The sequence below is a fragment of the Zonotrichia albicollis genome, chromosome 7, assembly GCF_047830755.1.
Source record: "Zonotrichia albicollis isolate bZonAlb1 chromosome 7, bZonAlb1.hap1, whole genome shotgun sequence".
NCBI lineage: Eukaryota > Metazoa > Chordata > Aves > Passeriformes > Passerellidae > Zonotrichia > Zonotrichia albicollis.
Window position 1 is genome coordinate 18,334,122 of NC_133825.1, and position 19,695 is coordinate 18,353,816.

The window sequence follows — 19,695 nt, forward strand, 5'->3', positions numbered from 1 at the left end:
TCCCTATTTTTGCTTAGTTTACATATATCCTTCACTGATTCACATGGGAGAGATTTCTTGTTTTTGAGAGTGTGAACCTGTTTTTCTTTAGAACAATAGATTGTTCTGCAGACTGATTCTCATTCCTCTGATTCTCTCTCATGGGAATTAACAGACAAGCTGTGAGCTGCACCCAACCCAATCAGCAGGGCTAAACCATGATATTAAAAGACTTTTCTTTTATAGCATTTCTAGCCATATGCAGGAATTCCCCTTGCATTTTGTTTAAAAAACCAAAAAAAAGCTTACTTATTCTGGTGTTAAATCAGTTTGCTCCTGTGAGATTACTATCTTTTTAAGGTTATTACTGGTTATCTCTTAGGTACAGGATAAGGCACATGAAAGACAATCAACAAAATACTCCAATTTTGCATTCTCAAGGACAATTGAGTCTTGCAGCGTGGGAGAACACAAAGATCATGTCCAATGTCTCTTAGGGAATGGAAATAAATCACCATAGCTCTAAAGTCCCTATGGCTGGAACCAGGGGCTGTGCTGCCCTGGCAGGAGGAAGCCCAACAGCTGGGAATGTTGGCCTTGGCATCACTGAATGTCTTTCTGGAAGCCTGGAGCAGGAATAGCTGGAGAGGGTTGGCAGAACACAATATCAGGGTGGTAAATACTGTAGGACAGAAGGCCTCTGTTCATTTTCCTCTCCGAGTCCCCAGGCACAGGCATGGGCTGGCAGTCCTGCCTCTGTCCCTGTCCTGGCCACCAAGGCTGAGTGGGGACAAGGTCACCTCTCTTCTCCCTGGGCCTCGCTTGCTCGGAGGCCATCGATGCCTGATCAGGTGAGCAGGTGACCCCTTCAAAGCTGCTGCTGATAAAACACATGCACCCCTTCTGCCTCAGTCCATCAATCAGCCAGGCCTTGCCATTGCACACTCCCCTGGAGATCCTCATGTGTGGGGCTTGGCCCAGCTGGGACTCAGACTCACCTGGATTTTACCCCAAAAGAGCCAGGCATTGGTTTCCAGCCCTGGGAATCATTTGTTTAATTCACGGCCAGCCTGAGAGTTCCCCCGTGAGCCATGGGTGTTTTTATGTTAAGTTGCCCAAGTTCTGCTCCTCTAGTGCTTACTTGTTTCCCCCATATGGTTACAGTTCTAGAATGTTCCACCCCTGAGTGTATCTATTGTTGCTTCCCCTTTGTTTGGGGTCTCTGGATCCTGCCCCTCTTATTGTGCATGGCTTCTCCAGGTTTGTTGTTTCTCACCCTTTATTAAAATTCTTTCTAGGCAGCTCCATCGAACCTGCTCCTTTTCATTTTCACCACCCTGGCCTGAAGTTGGGGAACCAGAGAGGTTTGTCACAGCCACCCTCACTGTGACACCTACAGAAAAGCCTTTAAAATACTTTTAGTATAAATATTGCATTGCTCAGACATTCTTTTGGAGCCAATTCCCCTTTCTTTTTGTTTTAAAAATAACATGCATGTCTCTTGCTATGATCATGAAGGGAACATCAAAACAAAACAATCATGCAGTGCAAAAAAGAAACTGACAGTAATAAGAATAAATCAGATAATTCATGTAATTAATAACACTTGTGAAATTGCATGATTATCAATTTCTTTAATACTGCAGCATCCCCCAGAGCCTGCAGCAGCTGACAAACCTCATTTCAGTGAGGTCCTGGAGATCCATTCCCGGAAAGGTGTCCAAGCTCACTTTAAAAATAGATCCAGCTGTCCTATTGGTATAGGGTCAAATTGCCAAGGCCAAGAGACTTTAATATAGTTTTGAGGCAGAAAACATCCGGGTTTGTTGGCAATTTCCAACCAGGTCAAGCCAGGGCCTGGCCAGAGCCCAGACCGTCAGTGGGAGGGTCTCCCTCACACACCTCAAAAACAAATCTCTCAAGAATAGCAGCTATGAGATGCCCCAAGCACAGCAAAGAGCTGGAGTGCTCCTGTGAGAATACCTGGGGCTGTGTGTGATTCCCACAGAGCAGGAGCAGCCTTGCCCTCAGCAGGTCACAGCCCTGTCCCATGAGGATGTGGCACAAAAGGGTCGGGAAACACCACAGGACCTCAGCTCAGATGAGGCTTTTGACAGAGCCCAGAGATCTCATCCTGGAACTCTGAAAACACAGGAAAATCATGAGACAGCCCTGGGTCAGGGCACAGCAACCCTGCTGGAACAAGAGAAGGGACTAAAGGCTGAGCAGGCAGTGCAGGGAACGGCTGCAGACAGCCTGTTCAAAGAGATGCACCTGCAGCTGGAGAGCAAAACAGAGAGAGCCCAAAGTGACACCATGTCTTGTAGATAGTCACACAAAGATATGTCAAAGTTCATGAAAAGCTAGTTATAAATAAGGTAATGGTGTCTTAGGAATAATGCCTGTTATAAAAATGAGTGAATTCACATGATGGAACCAATCTATCAGCAGTGACTGCCTCAGGAATTGGAGACAATATTCTTCCAGCATTCCTGTATCCATACAATGAAACACTGAACAGCTTACAATGGATAACAGCCATAATGTAGAACAACCACCCACTCTCCTGTGTTTTCTGTGGAAGATAAAGCAGAAGAGATCACAATCAATGATCCTGTCAGGCAGTGCAGCACTGACACCTGTGCAATCTGTGAGAGGATCAAGGCCCCAGCAAACTGTATCTTCTTCTATCCAAAGGCAGGTGTTTATCAGTGATTCATCACAGCTGCTTCAGTGGGATCTGTCTTATCTCTAGAAGGAAAGAACCACATCTTGCAATGCAAGCAAACATATTTAAGCAAAATTAACTTGGGACTTAAAATCAATTGCAGAGTAATTCAATGTCACATCAATAGAATTAGAGGTACACTTAAGAGAACTTAAAGGTAACATCTTTAATACTGAATAAAAACTGATCTTAACAAAACTTGAATAGAACATGAAATGGCTTAAAGTGAAGAAGAATGAAACGTGACCTCATCCAAACTCAGCAACACTCAAACCTGACAGAAATCCACCTCAACATAAATGAGTCTTGATAAAATTACCTCAATAGAGTAATAAAATATAACATTACTCAGATCTAACTTGGCTTAATCTTACCAACACTAAAATAATATTCAAATGAAACAGAACCGAACTAAGAATCAATTGTCCTTAAAAGTTCTGGGTACTATGAAATGTAACTTATTCTGATGGTATTAATACCAAAAGACACAGAAAATGTGAACCAAGCGTGGCTGAAATAACGGCCTGATGGATTTCCTGCAGGGATTAGAAAATGTAACAAATAACTTGACCCTATGTAATTTAACAATGAGTAAAACTCATGACAGCCACAAATTTTAAGGAATCAGAAATTTACTAAAACCTTTTAAAGCACAATTCTACCGAAAGAAACAGCAAAGTAGAATTTGACCAAGTGTCCAAGAGATCGGGAGCTTCTCGAGATTGTATTTAGTGTAATATCATGTGGTAAATGTTATCAGCATTTCTACTAAAGAAATTAGACTGTGTTATGCTGCACATGACACGAACGAAGCACTGCATGTACCGCTTTGAATATCTCCAGTAACAATTCTCAGAGAAATCAGAACTCACACAAGATTAACTTCAACTAAGCATTTCAGCACATGTTTACGGCCTTCTAGGACACGTTCCGTGAGGCTTCAGTATCCAGGGGCAGTCAGAGCCCTTCGGCAAATGCCGGGGGTTCGCCCCGCCGCAGGGCTGGGGAGCCACGGGGGGAGTGAGTTCGCCCCGGGACCAAGCGGAGCCGGCGGGCAAAGCCGAGCCCCGGGAGCGGGGAAAGCGCCGGCGGCAGCGAGGGAAAAGCCGAGCGGGGAGAGCCGAGCTGGGACCCGCCCGGGGCTCGGCGGGGCAGCCCCGCGCCTGCCGCCGCCGCAGGGGGTTTGCACTGCGCTCAGCCGGGCCAAAGGGACTCGGGTTCACATCCCGCAATCCGGGCTGCCAGCGACGAGAAGGGCCGGAACGGTGAAGGAACCGATGCCGGAGAAGGCAGCGGGAACCCCAGGGAGAGGAGGCGGGGCGGGGAGCAAAACGGCTTTGCATCATAGCCGACCATGGCCGCTGATTGGTCAGATCTGCCAACATCCCTCCCACTCTGAGGGGTGCGGTATAAATAAAAACGGCCGAACGGCGCTGTTCCAGACTGGAGATGGAGCGTCGGTAGCTTGTGGAGTACTGGAAGGCGACCAAAGAGCTTGGAAGCGGCATCAGCACAGGTGCGATTCGCGGTCGGTTTTGCCTCAGCTCGGGGCTCGGGGTTCTTGCGAGTTCCGTGTGCCGGGAGCCGCTCCGTGTGCCCAGGCAGGGAGCCGCAGCGGCCGTGCCGGCGCTCGGTGTGTCCGGGCTCCGAGGCGCCGGGGCAGGGAATCATGCGGGGCACAGTGGTGAGCAGCCCGGGGCTGCTGCTTCTTGCCCCTCGGCAGGCGGACTCCGAGCCGCAGCTGCCCCGGGCCAGCAGCAGCCGGCAGCTCCCGTTTCAGGGGCGAGGCCGCCACGAGCCGAGCCGGCAGGCAGTGCTGCTCTCAGGAGCGCGGGCAGCGGCAGGAGAGGCTTGGAGTGCGACCGTCGGGGGGCAGGGGCGGCGGGGAGGAGGCTGTGGGCAACGGCAGTGCGGGGAGCGGGGCCGCGCCGAGGGGCCTGGGCCGGCGGCGGAGTGGGGCCCGGCGGGGGCGGTGGGGCCGGCGGGGGCGGGGCCGGCATCCCCTTGTACCCGCTCTGACCAGAGATTTTTTTTTTCTAGAGGCACGTAATTTTATTCCTGTTTTCTCTGTTTCAGCTTTTCCTACGATTATAGTGACTTTAAAATTTGGTTGCTTTGCTGTGGAGTCTTTTGTTTGATATTAATTTGAACTATGTCTGTCCATACTTCTAAGTCTTACAGAAAAAAGTCTTTTTTCTATAGTATTTTCAGCGGGTTTTAGTTTTAAGATTGAGTAATTTCTTTATGTCTCTTGTTTGGGATTCAATGTCTTCGTTACTGTCTCAGACGCTGTACAGCTTTTAGTAGCTAAAACTTTGGCATCGCTTTTTTAAATACCTCCTGTGCAAATTCAAACCAGGTGGATATCGTCCAGAACTGGAATACACTTTTATCTGCCTGAGCTGCAAAGGCGCGGTGGGAGGGGACGGCCCTTGCGAATCCTGTGCGAAAACCCCGCGCTAAGGAAAAGGGACCCACGCCGGAGGACCTGCAGAAGAACCTCAGTCCCCGGGGAAGCTGCTCCTGGCGGTCTGACCATCTGGGGGCCGCGCCCCTCCGCTCTCCCCCTGCGCTGCACGGCCCGGCCATCGCCACCGGCCGAGGCTCGGCACACCCAGCACCGCACCGCGGGTGAAGGCAGGACCCTCGCTGCTTTCCAACGCTGATTGGGCAAAACGGGCAAAACCCGCTCCCACATCCACAGCGGAACTTGACTGCGGCCGTACCGGGCCGGTGGGTGTGACTGGAGCGGGACCGGAGCGGCGGCGGCGGCGCGTGGCGAATTCGTGACGGACCTCGGAGCAGCGGCGGCACCGGGACCCAGCGAGGCGGCGGCTCCAGCCCAGGTGGGGCCGCGGTCGGTGCTGCCCCAGCTGGGGGCCGCGGTGAGGGCCGAGGGGTTCTGGCGAGTTCCTGGTGCCGGCTTCCCCCGTGTGCCACCTGCGCTGGGATCGCAGCCGAGGGAGCGGCTGCCCGCGCTCTCCTCCTTGCCCGGATGGCCGGCATGGAGCCGCTGCCGCGGCAGCGATGGCTCATCCCGGCTGCTCTCGCTAGGATGGAGGCGGCTGCTCCGTGCCCGGGACCCTTCCCGCCCATGCGGCACCGGGCTCGGGGCCGCTGCTCGGGCGGGAGGTGTCCGTGCCTGAGCCTCGGTGTCCCGCAGGTCTGGCAGCAGCAGCGACCTCTCTTCGTGTCCCTTTCAGGGTGCCATCAGCGCGGCTGCAAAGCTGTTCCCGAGGCCGAGCTCCCAAAGGATCTGCCAGCAGCACTCCTGATGTGTCAGGAGCAAGGTGCTGTTTGTTCTGGTGAGAGAGATGGCGGCTGTGAGCAGGAGAAGAGTGAATCCTACTCCATTCCTGGAGCGGCAAACGAGCCCCAGCATCTCCAGGAGGGAGCAGCAGCCTCGGTTCCACACTTGCCTGGGGCCCAGGAAGCCTCTTGGCATCAGCAGGGGGATGCCACTTGTGAGCGTGCAGTGAGTGCAGATGTGAAGAATGGATTCTGCACCAGTGACGGGCACGTGAGGGAGCCCCAGGCTCCCTAGGGCACAGCAACAACGGGCAATGAACACAAAAGGAACCTCAGAAGATTCCTGGGTGAGTGCAGCGCCACCTCTGCATGTCCCCTCGGAAGGCCAGGGCTGGCAGGTGTGTGGCTGTTTCCCGATGTCTGGAAGAGCCCTCGTGCTCTGCTGGGCCCCATCCGTGGCTGGAAGCAAGAGCCCCAGCTGCCCCCAAGGCTGTGCAGTTCTCCTGCTGCAGCCTATGCCCACAGCTGTGTCCCTGCCTGTGGCCACAGCTGTGTCCCTGCCTGTGGCCAGGCTCTTGGCTCTCTGGCTGCCAGCTGAGGGAGGCCCACACTGCCTCAGGGCTCTCTGCTCTGCTCCCTGGCCATGGGCTGAGCAGATTGCAGAGCCGGCTCTGCTTCTGGCAGCCAGCAGCTCTTTCCTGCTCCAGGTGAATGGTTCAGGTGCCATCCCGTGGGCACGGCGGTGCTGATTCTGCTGCTCCTGGTGCTGGTGCTGGCTTTGGGGGCGGCCTTGGCTGTGCTGGCAGGTAAGGGAGGGGCAGCAGCGTGGGCCCAGCCCCTCGGGGCAGAGCGGGCTCCCTGCTCCCTGCAGAGGGGAATCCTCAGAGCTTCTCCTCTTCCACCTGCAGCACCACAAGTTCCAGTCACATCTGCGACACCCCTGGTGGTTCTGGGCTGTCCCCATGACTGGGTTGGGTACAAGGATGTCTGCTACGGATTCTCAAGGGAATACAGCACGTGGGAGCAGGGTCAGGAACGGTGCTCCGAGCTCAATGCCTCCCTGGCCATTGCCAAGGATGAGGATGCCATGGTGAGTGAGGGGCTGCGGGCGGTGTGGGGTGGCTGAGGGCAGCCTGGGGGCGCTCCTGGGCTGGGCTCGGTGCTCGTAGGGCCGGGGCTGCAGCCCTGGGCCGGGGCCTTGCAGGGAAGGAGCCCCGGCGTGCGGGGGCAGCCCCGGGCACGTGTCCCCCCGAGGGGCCGGGGCAGCTCCCACTCCTCTCTCCTGGGCAGGATTTGCTCTTCCGCTTCTGCCACAATGTCGGTTACTGACTCGGGCTGCGCAGACGGGGCGAGCGCCTGCACTGGGGGGACGGCAGCAGCTACAGCTCCCGGTGAGTGCCGGGGAGCCGGGCAGGGCCTGGGGGCACAGGGGCACAAGGGCTTCCCCTGGCAGCCAGCGCTGCCTCTGCTCCTCCCTGCAGGGTTCCTGTCCTTGGCAATTCCGAGTGCGTGTACCTGGCTGACAGGAGATTCAGGAGTGACAACTGCTCCAATGAGCGGCCGTATGTCTGCAGCAAGGCCCAAGCTCCCCTGTAACAGGGGCTGCACAAAGGACCTTCTCCACGCTGGGCAGTGCCAGCTTCACCTCTGAGCCCAGCACAGCGCTGTCCTTCCTCAGCTGTGCCCTGTGCCTTGCACTTCCTCTCAGGGTCACCTCAGTGCCTCTCCATCCCCAGTGCCAGCGCTGGGCTGGGGCTGCAGAGGAAAAGTCTCTGCAATCCATCCTGCCACCGATGCTGCCTGCAGTGAGTGCATTGCCCTCATTATGTGTGGGAAATACGGCTCACTATTTACGCTTTTTACAAAAGTTTATTGTGCGTTTAAGTCCTGCCCTGGGCTGCTTGTCTGCTTGCACAGGGTTAACTCACCCTACGCTTTCTATATGCTGTTACATATATAGAGCTGCATGTACATTTATAAGAGTGTATGTAGCTCTAATATTTAGGATCTATAATATGAAATTTATTATTAAATTATATATATGTAATATATGTAAATTTTTTACCAGCTTTTAAGAATTGCACCATAACATTGAATTTTCTTGCTGGTTTAGATTTTTTTAACTTTTTCAGGCCATCTTTTACCTTAAGCTGTTATATTTCATGGTTTCTTGTGATTCTATCTTTTTGTATTTTCACTCTCTGATAATGAGGATCAATAAAGTCTTTTTTTTCCCACGCTCTTGTTTCTGTTTTCTTGTCATTCTGATAAAGAAGTCCTTGAATCTGGAAAATCACTAAAGTATTTGACACCATTTTATGAGTTAGTTGCATCAAACAATCATTCCAAGATATCCCAGTCTCTATTGTGCTATGGCCTAAGCTAGTATCTGTGACACTTCTGTTTATTAAAGCTACAGGGTGCATACATAAACTGACAGATTATACTATATCAAATGCAGTAATTACAAATTGTACTATATCAGGGTTTTTGTGATCAGTAATAGCATGCAAAAGAAAAGGTAGTACATAAATGCAAAAGCCAATACCTATATTTATAATTTATTACATTGTACAACAAGCTTAGTTGGGAAATCCAAATCACCCTGGGCTCTTGGAAATCATCACAAACTGGTCTGAAGGTGAGAGTTTTGGACTGTCCATGGAAGATGTGAGAAACAACCCTCACTTTTAAAATTTTAGAGGTTCATTAAACCTTAACAAAAAAATACAACAACAGACTGAATAAGGAAAAACTACAGCACTGGGGATCTCTGTCACTGTCAGCCATATGCTTGTTTACAGAATGGATGCTCTGCCTTTTATACCCTCAGCCCCTCCCAGTTTTGTCAGCCAGCTCCTTCTCTGCCCTCCACAGGTGGAGATCACTTCCTCACACCTTGATTGGAGCTCAGGTGTTGTCCTGTGGCCCCTCCTGGCAATGAGCCGGCCCTCCCCAAATGCCCTGGGAACTGAGGCTGCTGCAAGGGGGAGGGAAAGAGGACTGTGGGGAGACATATTACAGTAACAGCAATCTACATCTACAAACTTCTCCTCACATACACATATCTGTCTTTTAATTGTGAGAGCCAGCACCTACATCATTCATCTATAACAAACCACACTTTTCCATTCCTATGAGCTTTTGGCTCAAACAATTAACTCTCATTTTCAATCCAGATACTCAACTCTTCACAAGAAATAAAAATTAATGACTTATACTAGCATTTGTTGATGTGGGCAAGGAGAGTGGGAACAGAAGGAAAAATATCTCAGCTTTTCTTTGCCACACTTATTTGGAATGGACAAAATGGGATCACTAAGGTCTGATGTGCCTTTTTTACTCCCATCTACCGTGCCCATGGGGTTGCTACTCACAGCAGGTGGATCTTAGTGGTGAGTACAGAGGCCAACTCAGTCTTGCCTTCTGGTTCCTGTTGTATTAAAAGACAGCTGAGCAGTGACAGAGGTCTGGGGTGCCTTTCTTGCCCCCACCTTGCCATGCCTATGGGATTGCTGCCCACAGCAGGGCTATGGAATCTTCTCAGCAGTGAACACAGGGGCCAACCTGGTCTTGCCCTCTATTTCTTGTTTCACTCTGCTTGTTGGTCCTTAAGGACACTGCCCCAACACCTCTGATGGTTCCCTGTGTACTACCCCTCAAGAGATGTTTGTGATTCTCATCTATTAAAACAGGACAATTACATCAATAAATGATAAAGTTCTAACTCCCCACCCAAAGTGTTAGTTAAACAACCTTCAAGCTGGCTGGAAGTTCAACTCCACTTTTCAGACATCTTCAATCTTTGGTTCTCTCTCACCTGCTCTGCATGTTACAGTCTATTCTTTGGGTTCTCTCACCGCCTTTAATTCTGTTGCTGTGAGTCCCTCTCGCTCTGGGGTTGGCACAGCCCATTCAGCTCTCAGGTAGAAGGATCCTTCCAAGCCAAAAGGATTTCTGAGGCAGTCCCAGCCTGCAGCCCCTGGGTGCATTCAGGCCATCCATCCAAAAGGAAAAGTGGCTTCTGGACCCTGAGAGAGCCCAGTGATCTGTTGGCAGCAGAAATCAGGAATGGAGAAGGTGATTCCAGCTCTGCTGGGTGCTGTTCCTCCCCATTAGACAGGAGAGGATCAAGCACATTCCATCAGCCTGTGCTTCCTCGGGGCATGAAATCCCTGAGGAGACAAGGCCACCTCAGGGCATCAGATCCCACCTGAGAGAAGGAAATGCTAAAAACCTCACCATGGTCTCAGCCACTGAAATGAGGAACTTTTCTTGTGGGTCCCCAATACCATTTCCAACAAAGCCCAGCTGGTGCTGAAAATTGCATTCACATTCAGGGGGCAAATGCAATAACAAAACACAGACATCTGAGGTAAAATGAGGGTTCCCTAAAAGTAAAATTGCTCTGTGTTTTCAACAGAGGCAGATTTTCATCTTTTAAGCCCAAATCTTTTCTGACACACAAAAGAACACAAAATACAGAAACATTTTACTTCAAACTTGAAACATTTGATTTTTGGGAATTCTACTTTTACATGAAGTGTGGCTGGATGAACACTACTGAAGCACACAAATACTAAGACTCCTACTGCAAACTGCAGAAATTACTGAAAATTCTCTTCTACTGACAGTAAGACATGTCTAAAGGTTTCTTTGTATGGAGAATAGCTGCAATGAATGGTTTCAACATCAAAATCAACTGGAAAACGATGGTTTCCAAGTAAAGTGTTAAAAAATGAACACTGTGGTATAGATATATACTATAGTATTATTGGCATTTGGCAAATATTAAATGGTTTCTCTATGTGTGGTGTAAAGTGGCTTTGCTATAAACATATAGTTACTGTTTCTGTTGCTAACTAAAACTTAGAAATAGCTGATCTAGATCTGCTTGTGTTAAAATGCCTGCTTGGTTGAGATAATATCCAAGGAATATATGATGCCAACTCACAGCACTCATCTTCTGAAGGCAGTGTGGACTCCAGTCCACGAACTGAAGGTGATGATAAAATTAACTAAAACCACAACCAAGAAATGTGCATGCTCTAAAAAGCAGGACCCGAGGAGGAGCCATGCTAAACAGTTCTTGGGACATGTAAACCAGTTTGGGAAAAGTTTACATATGCACCAGGCAGATGCAATAGAAATGCTGTTTAAGTGTGTTTCCAAACTAGCAGGTGTTGGGAAAAAGTTTAAATATCCACCAGGTAGATGCAATAGAAATGCTGTATAAAGGGTGGTTCCGGCTGTAATCCCTGCTTTGTTGTCTTTGTCTCCTATTAAACTCCTTTATTAAACTTTTACATTTTAGCAGGAGAGAGTAGAGGGTTTTTTCCACTCTATTTCAGGTATTTTGTGAGTCATATTTTCAAAATTATTCGTGAAATAAGTAGGGCAGGAGAACTTTCTCCTTTTAATGCCTTTATTATAAATCATCTTGGGTGAGGAGAACGGACGGGTCACGCTCACGCCACCGTGGCTGTGTCTGCTGGGCTGCAGGCAGAGCTGGGACTTCCGTCCTCACAAGAGCACCAAGAGATTCCTGCTCTTTTGGTGTGACATTTGGGGTTCTCTTTCTAGCCATCGTCTTTTAGGTTAGGATAAGGGGTAAAAAGGATCTTAGCGGATATTGGATTCTGTTTCTCACATCTAGACATCACTTCGATCCCTCAATTCCCAGCTGACTCGTTGTTTTTTAGGGGTTTTTGCTAGGTTTGGTGAGGGGTTTCCTCATTTGCATGCCAACCCCGTTGTCTCCTCCTCTTCACCATCCCGGGTGCCATCCTCCCGGAAGCAGCCGGGTGTTACTCGAGAAAAACGGGAATTCTCAACCATCAACAACAGGTAGTTAACAAAAAACTATTAATGACATGAAAATATCAACAACAAACAGTTAGAACTCCACCCTGGCAGCAACTGGTCCAACCTGTGAGTTCTGCAACCTTTTAGAAAAAATGGCCAACTTTTTTACTCATAACAGTTCTCACAAACTAATCTGTATGAGGGCAAGAGAGCATTACAGTAAGTCATAGTTTGACAAGGGAAGAGTTTAGGGAATTGATAGGAAAGCTTTCTATCTAACTAACAGTCTGTTGAACCACTAAGAAGCTGAACATGCTTCTGTGAAAGGAATTGTTAAAATCAAAGGAACCTGGGAATTTCCTCTTCCCCGTCTGCCCAGGAGTGAGGTACCACAGCCGGGTGGGCGCTGCCTCGGGGCCGGGCTGATCAGATCGGAGCCGCTCCCCAGCCGCAGCTCCGGGTCTGGAATGGGGTCAGGGCAAACATCTGCAGGCTCCAAGCAGCACGCAAACCCTTTCAGTGCTTCAGTCCTCCCTCGTGTGAGAGAGAAGAACAAGATACAAACACGTAAAAGAACAACATGAAAACTTCAAGGTCAGTGAGGGGAAAGTTAAGTCCGAAATTGGAGGGACAAGGAGATGCTTTGATTTTAAAGCTGAAATCCCCTGATAAGCTATGGAGATAAGACATTTTTTTCCTATAATGAATAAAACAATGGGGAGATGAAGGGTTCAAATTAATATCCAACAAAGGCCTCCACACTAAAGTAAGCAGATGTTAAAGTAGCTGTAATCCCATGAGAAGTTTGAACAGAGAAAGAGAGAAGAGTAATCCCATAATGCCTGGAGAAAATCTCTGTTCCCAGGGAAGAAAATTATTTTGGAAATAAATAATAATCACTTTTGCCTTTAACCAGCTCATATTTAAAACAATACCCCATAAGTCATCATGATCCATAAACAAGCTGTAGGAGGGATGTAGAAAATGACAGAAGCTTCATGATAAATTTCACCCCTGCGGCTGCTATTTGTGACCAAATTAGGAACCAGGAGAAAACTCTTTCCTCTTGTGGAGAAGTGTCCATAACACTAACAAGAGGGACTTCTCTCTCTAAATGAACCGAAGAAAGATTTTTTAGAGGTAGTGAACTAACTGGAAATGTTTGGTTTTGCTTCTTTACTTTGTCAGTGGAGAAAAAAAAGTTGTGGGAGGAGTAGAGGTTTTAGAAGTTTTCTAAAGGGTTTGCTTTAATTCCTGCTAATTTTTTCCTTTTAGTTACTTATTGGAATACGAATCCCAATATTACCAGTTAGATGGTGCCTGGGCCTGTCTGACCTTCGCTACTGGGCCAAAGGCGGCACTGTGGTGTAATTCACCCCAGAGATACCTTGGCTGCTGGAGATTGCAGCAGGGCACTGAACAAGGCAAGGATTGTCAGGAACTCCGTTTACCTCAGGAGAGAGAGCTTCTGGCGATGGTGAAGAGAGAAAGGAGAGGATTCCGCTGGAGGTTTAATGTCCAGAAGTTTATTCCATGGTTACAGAGGTCTGAACCGGGGCAACTGCTCCACCAGAATGGAGGTCGCATGGTCTCATTAACCTTTTAAGCTCAGGGACAGGGGAAGGGGAGGGGACAGGTGAGCTACCAACCAGGTGAAAGGGGCAGGGTCTCAAGGGACTAGGGACACCTATACGGTCCAATGTCCCCCAGGCCTGAGGAGCATCTTTTGAACTTGATCAGCCACATGACGCCTTGCTGGAATGTTAAGCCTGATTGACAGGGCACACTCAGCAAGGGGCGAGGGGGAAGGGAGAAGGGAATATTGGCACACCTGAGGAAGGGACCCGGAAGCTAAAAACACACCACAACAGTTACTATTAATAAAATTTTCTTTATACCTTTTTGAAGTTTTAAGCCTTCTTTCACTTTTTCCTAATCCTATCTCACAGCAGCAGGAAATGAGTGCACTAGTGATTGACCAGCACCAAAACCACTGCACAGCGCACTGTAAGACCTGACTTTTTCAGAGAGGAGGGAGGAGCAAAGCTTAGCAAAGCTTTGCCAACTTTGTGTCCTCTCACAGAGAATAAAACAAAAGTGACTACACTGTTATGAATGAGGTCCCTATATGTCTAATTTAATAAACCACAAAATTAGAACTTAGCATCAATTTTAATTGAGCTGCAATTTTATATAAAATAATACAATCAAATATAATCAAGCAGATATAAAATAATTTGGCAGTGATTTGGATAAAGCATAAGCAAAACCAATAGATCGGGGTACAGGGAGAGTTTTCTCACCCTGCCCCATGTACAAAAGGCAAAAGGATCCAAACACAACTTATATACTGTATGCTAACACATACTCATCAATCTTTTCCTGCAAATGTAAATCCCCTCCTGTTTTCGATTATTGAAATCTGTGTCACTGCACTGCACAGCGCATGCTCCGCCTGTTGCTGAGGGGTCTTTTGGCCTTTCGGGGATTGTTTCTGAAGAAGGCTTCTCCTCATCTTCACTGTCCTTTGAACAACCCCACAGGTTGCACATGTGCCCCAAGTCTTGTGTTATAGAAGCCAGCTTTATATTCCAAAAATGAGCCTTATTAGTTCATAGATGCCTGGAGTCATCCCAATTTTGTCCATCCCAAGACCAATTCTACTTTGGGAGTCATTCCAAATTCGTTTGTTCCAAGGTTGATTCTGTTATAGGATATTGCTTATCTCAATACTCCATCCTCTATTGTATTTTTCTATGAACATCTGAGAACATCTGTTTCATGACACTAATTAAATATCCTTTTCCTCTATTATATTAAACAAATATTTTCTAAAATATGGATATAGTTACAATTCTTAGCATGAATCATATCCATTTAGCACAATTTCTCCCATTTTCTCTTTTGATCATATTGATTCATGCTTTCTATTAAAAGACTGAATCTCAGTATCTTCTACATCCCCAAAAATCCAGGTTTTCACATTCCCTCTTTTCTCATTTTGATTAAATTTAGTATGTGGTATTTTCACTTACATAACATACGAGATCAAATTGATGGTCTAGGCAACAATTCCAATAATGAGTCCAGCTAGTATAAACCACCAGATTTCCCCAATGCGGTTCCAACTTTTAACAAGGAGTTAAAATTCTCTTCTTTTGATAATTTCCATTGTTATTTATTTTTAGACAGTGTTTTAATGTGTTATGTTTTTCACAAACTCCTTCTTTTTCAGCCATTAGATAGCCCAAGGCCAATCTGCTCTGATAGACTGTTACCAGCAGGTGCATGCTTTGTTGGGTAGCTGTTTTGTTCCAACTGACCTCAAATACCTTTTGCAGTCTTATCAAACGATTTAATGTATACTATGGAGTTCTATATTCCCCAGATTTGTTTTGAGCCCAAACAGCCAGATCATGAATGTTTATGATCCGTTCTGAATGCCATTCATTTTCACTCCATTTATAGCTGCCCCTAATCAAAAGGTTTAGGTTTGCCTTGTTATTGCCCATGGCTTTATCAAGTGGGGCTTTCTCCAGTGGATTTCCCTTGGACCAGGGCAGGGTGCAGGAGGAGGGTTGGATAACTCCTAACCTACAGGTCCCTTTCCATCTCCGGGTAACTGACTGCACACTCGCTGTCCACAAATCCAATATAGCCCATCAGGGGCCCTGCATGTTCCACTTATATTGTCTGGTTGATTCCAATAGGGATCTGTATTTCTATGGAATGGCAAGGGCCGGCTCCAGAACTATTATATCAGCACAGATTAATTTGATTGTCCCTCTTGCAATCGTTTCTCTTTGCTGTTCTCCAATATCCATTGGTTTTGTTTGGCCACCAGGTCATCATTCTATTATCTGAACTTACAATTAAGGTAGATTCACAGGGGGCATGTCCCATCTCTTTGGTATAGTTCTTTCTTTCTCAAGTTACACAAACTGCTCCAATTACCTGGTGACTTAAAGTCCACCCTCCAGGCCATTTTCTTTTCTCAGAAATTTGGGTGTATTTCCCTTTTAAAAAGTGTTCTGGAGCTAGACCTTCACCCCTCCATGGCCATCTTTCATCCGTTTGAGTTTCCCCACAAATCCAATCTTGATAAATCCAACTCAGTTGTGATTTTTTGCATTAAGTCTACAAAAAGAATTCTACCTGAGGCTGGCAAATCCCAGTGGCTATTTTGCTGCCTTCATTGGTTATACCACACCCTTGGATTTTTCCCTTTATTCTTACCTTGCTGGTTTTGTTCTGAATCGCCCCACTCTTCTCTTTTTGGGAAACAAAGACATTCTCCCTCTGTGGGGCAGTCAGGGCTGGAAGGCATCCGTTGGCCCAATCCTAGATTAACTCCCACCCCCAATAGGCTCAGCCATTTCTGTTGCAAGTTTGTAAATTTGTCTGGTTGTAACATTCAGCATCCACAGAGTAATGTACTGCAAAAACAGTCATTGAATTGTGGCTGTCCCACATGAGTTGGTAGCATTTATTGCAGGGGTTGCAGATGCACAGGGTACCAGGATCCATGTCAGGAGCAGCTACCTCAGGAGTCTGGACTCTCCACCTCTCTCACAGCCCCTTGGGCTGCAGCCAAGGGCTGAGATTGTCTTCTGGGCATCACAATCTCTGTCCTGGAACCTCATTGCTGGTACCATTTCTGCTGTGCCAATCTCCACTCTTACCCCTTGGATACAGTGACTATAGCACAAGATACTATTTCTGTGTGCACCCCTCAGATACAATGATTATAGCACAGGATACTATTTCTGTGTAGCCCACCTGGGTGCAAGGATGATGGCACAGGATCCTTACAGTCTGGAGGCACAGTCCTTTCGCTTTCCTTGGGTTAATTGACAGTTCTTTTTTATTAAATTAAAGGAGCTTTGGAAATGTGCCAACCACAGGAAATGTTTTAACACTCTTTTCTACAAAATAATATTAAAACTATTTGGTCAAACAATAAAAAAATATTCTTGTAAGATCTAACTTACTAGTTGGTTTTTACTCTGACATTGGGGATAATTACTAAATCATTTTTGCCACTGGTAAACACACTTGCAATGCCCATCTGTAGTGGAAACAAATCTATGGTGGGACTCATAAATTTCCTCCCCACAACTGCTGTCAGTGATAACACAATAATCTGTTACACAATGGCACACTTGCTCTCTTGCCTGTTTATAAGCTGTTACAGCTAAAACTCATTGGTCTCTGTCTTCTATTAATTGAACAGCTGCATGAAAGGTTCTATCTCTATTACTTAAAGGTGTTCCTATAAAATCACTGAAAAGTCATGCTACTGTAAGCTGGACACATAAGCGATTTAAGCAGGTTAAACAAAGCAGTTGATTTCCGCTTCTTCTGTTTTGGTTACCTTCCACCAGGAGTTAAACTGTACAGACAATAGAAGCCCACGTGGCACAGCCTAGGCCATGCCCAGCACACGTCCACTGCTCTGTTTCTTTCTGAACCTCTGCTGCTGGCATTATTCCCTGATCCCAGTGTCTCAGGAAATGCTGAATTCCTTCTTCATGACGTTTTTTGGCCTCCAAATACAGTGGGGTTACTCAGCCCAATGATTCCAGAATTGATGGCAAGCTGGTGTTTGAGCAAAGGTTAAAATTTAATTACCAAGCTTTCCATCTGTAGTCACGCTGTTTGTGTGTTTCAGCTGAGCTCACTACTCTGGACCAACCCTGATGGTGGATAACCCCTGCGGCAATGTTAATACCTGTTAATGTTAACACCCCTCCTTACAATAGTTACATCCAATGCCTACAATTAGTAGCTTGTATAAAAATTTCTAGTGGACATGAACTATACTTTTTAGCCAGCCTTTGGTACACATTGCACATTTTCCCTTTGCCGTAACACAATTACTTTGATAAACAAAACAAATCACACATATCAAACACTCACACACATAGTTTGGCCAAACTACATAAAACATACATTCATTACTATAAAAACTTCTACCCCAAATTATTTGCTTTTATCCCTTTCAATTGGAATCCAAATCTTGGAATAATACGCTACAACAACATTTTGGCTGCTGTTTGAGCTGTAGCCCGAGCTGCAGGGATGGCCTCTATCCACTGAGTCAATTAATAACTAATAGATATTTCCACCTGCCCACTCGGGGTAATTTGGCAAAATGAATCTGGATCCTTTTAAATGGCCTGTATACCATATAGCAGCCCCCAGGGGGATGAGTCCTCCACACCTTTTTGTTCACTTTTCAACATGTGAGATGTCCCTGATTAATATGTTTTCTGATTTCAAATATTCCTATAAATCCATACATTTTTGAAAAAATGATCACAAAGTGCTTGTCCTTGTGAGGACCAATTCTTAATTTAATCAAGGGCTCTTTTGGTGTTTCAGTCCTCATTAAATACAGTCCCTGACACCCCTACTCCTCCTGAAACCCCTTTTTATCCTCCTTCATTTTCCTGCAAAATTTCCACAGGTGTCCCTTCTCATGGCAATAGTATCAGGTGGGTCTCGAGTCATTCGGGTAGAATTTAGATTACCCTGATGTCTCAATGCTTTTATGAACACTTCTGCATTTTTCTTGCTGTTTCAAAACCTTCTCTCCCTCTACTCCTTTCCCTTCCCCTTTGCTTGACCCTCATACACATGCAATCTTTGCACACAAGCAGTTCCTGCACTTTTTCTACAACTTTATGAAGCTCTTCCTCTACATTTCCTAAGTCATTTAATATGTCCATCACGTCTCCCCAAGATCTATTATTGGAGTTCATTTCTAAAAGCTAATGCAAACTTCTTAAAAATGTTACAACAGTTAAAATTCACTACCATCCCCAGGGGACTGTCCCAGAGAATTTCTCCCCACGCTGTTCAGAAATCCCCTTGTTTCTGAGTAACCCTGCGAGCCTCCCTCCTGAGCATTCGCTCCCAGGTACAAGATGCCACCTCTCTTGCCCTCGTTTCTGGCAGGTAAATAACCAGGAGTTCCAGGTACCTGGGAAATCCTCACTCACTCTTTTCACTCGTGGTTTAATCCCCTCTAATACTTGCTCATCTCTTGTCAGCCACTTGCTCCTGCCTGATTCCACTCACCCCAATAAGCTCCTGCCTCTCACTCTTAATGGCTTCAGTCCCCACAATCCTCCTTTCTCACTTACTAAGCCCTTTTTTATTACTTTTGCTAAAATTAAACCACACTCACTCACCCTTTATACATGCACGGCACAGTTGGGTCAGCTCATCTGCTCACCCCCTTCTCACAGGAATTACAAAGCTTGGCAAAACCCTTAACACAACAAAACAGTCGCTTCCTTCCTTAGCCAGGGGGGCAGAACTGTGACCCTCGGCACTGCCCACTCTCTCTGTGATGAAGTCACATTTCAAACTCACACACAAACAGAGGTTCCCACTCACTCTGTCACTAGGTCACATCTCAGACTCTCACACAAACACACAAACAGAGGTCCCCACTCACTCCGTGATGAGGTCACATCTCAAACACTCACACAAACACACAAACACCTCTTATTAGCCAGCTGAGCCCCCTACAGGACTGCGACTACCATAGCCCTCGGAGTGTGAGGTCAAGTCATAAGCACCCCACACATGCACACAAACACAAATGCAAGCACACACCTGCCTTCACCCCACCTCAGGATACTCACAGACTCCTTTTCTCATGAGGATTTTTGTGCACACAGAAGTTTTATGGGTGCTCTCACCTTTAGCTGGCACTCTTAAGGCAGCCCCTTTGCATGCCTTCTACCACTAGCTTCTTTTGCTTATGCTTTATCAAAATTGGAACTCCTTCTCCAAGGGAGTTCGGTCTGACGTCAGGACCACCTAAAAACTGGTGTGGAGCTCCTTCCCAAGGCTAGCCATCCTTCCCAGGGCTGGAGTTCTCGGGTTCTGGCATTAAATTGTTATCAATGAAGTCCCTATAC

General features: G+C 47.1%; 1 protein-coding gene across 4 annotated transcripts in view; it reads left to right on the forward strand.

Annotated features, from left to right (window-relative positions):
* Nucleotides 1-19,695, forward strand: part of LOC141729657 (uncharacterized) — a 73,420-nt gene that overhangs the window by 15,119 nt on the left and 38,606 nt on the right. The window contains exons 4-7 of one of the 4 annotated variants that reach the window (XR_012581058.1): nucleotides 6,664-6,762; nucleotides 6,865-7,046; nucleotides 7,247-7,347; nucleotides 7,438-7,913. The exons of 1 other annotated variant lie outside the window; for it this stretch is intronic. Coding sequence is in view for 2 of the 3 variants with exons in the window: in XM_074544489.1 (XP_074400590.1) it covers nucleotides 6,664-6,762; nucleotides 6,865-7,046 (281 nt within the window). In the remaining variant the exon portion in view is untranslated. Of the gene's footprint in view, nucleotides 1-6,663; nucleotides 6,763-6,864; nucleotides 7,047-7,246; nucleotides 7,348-7,437; nucleotides 7,914-19,695 lie in introns of those variants that run through there. 2 more of the 4 variants (XM_074544489.1, XM_074544488.1) reach the window with 2 other exon arrangements.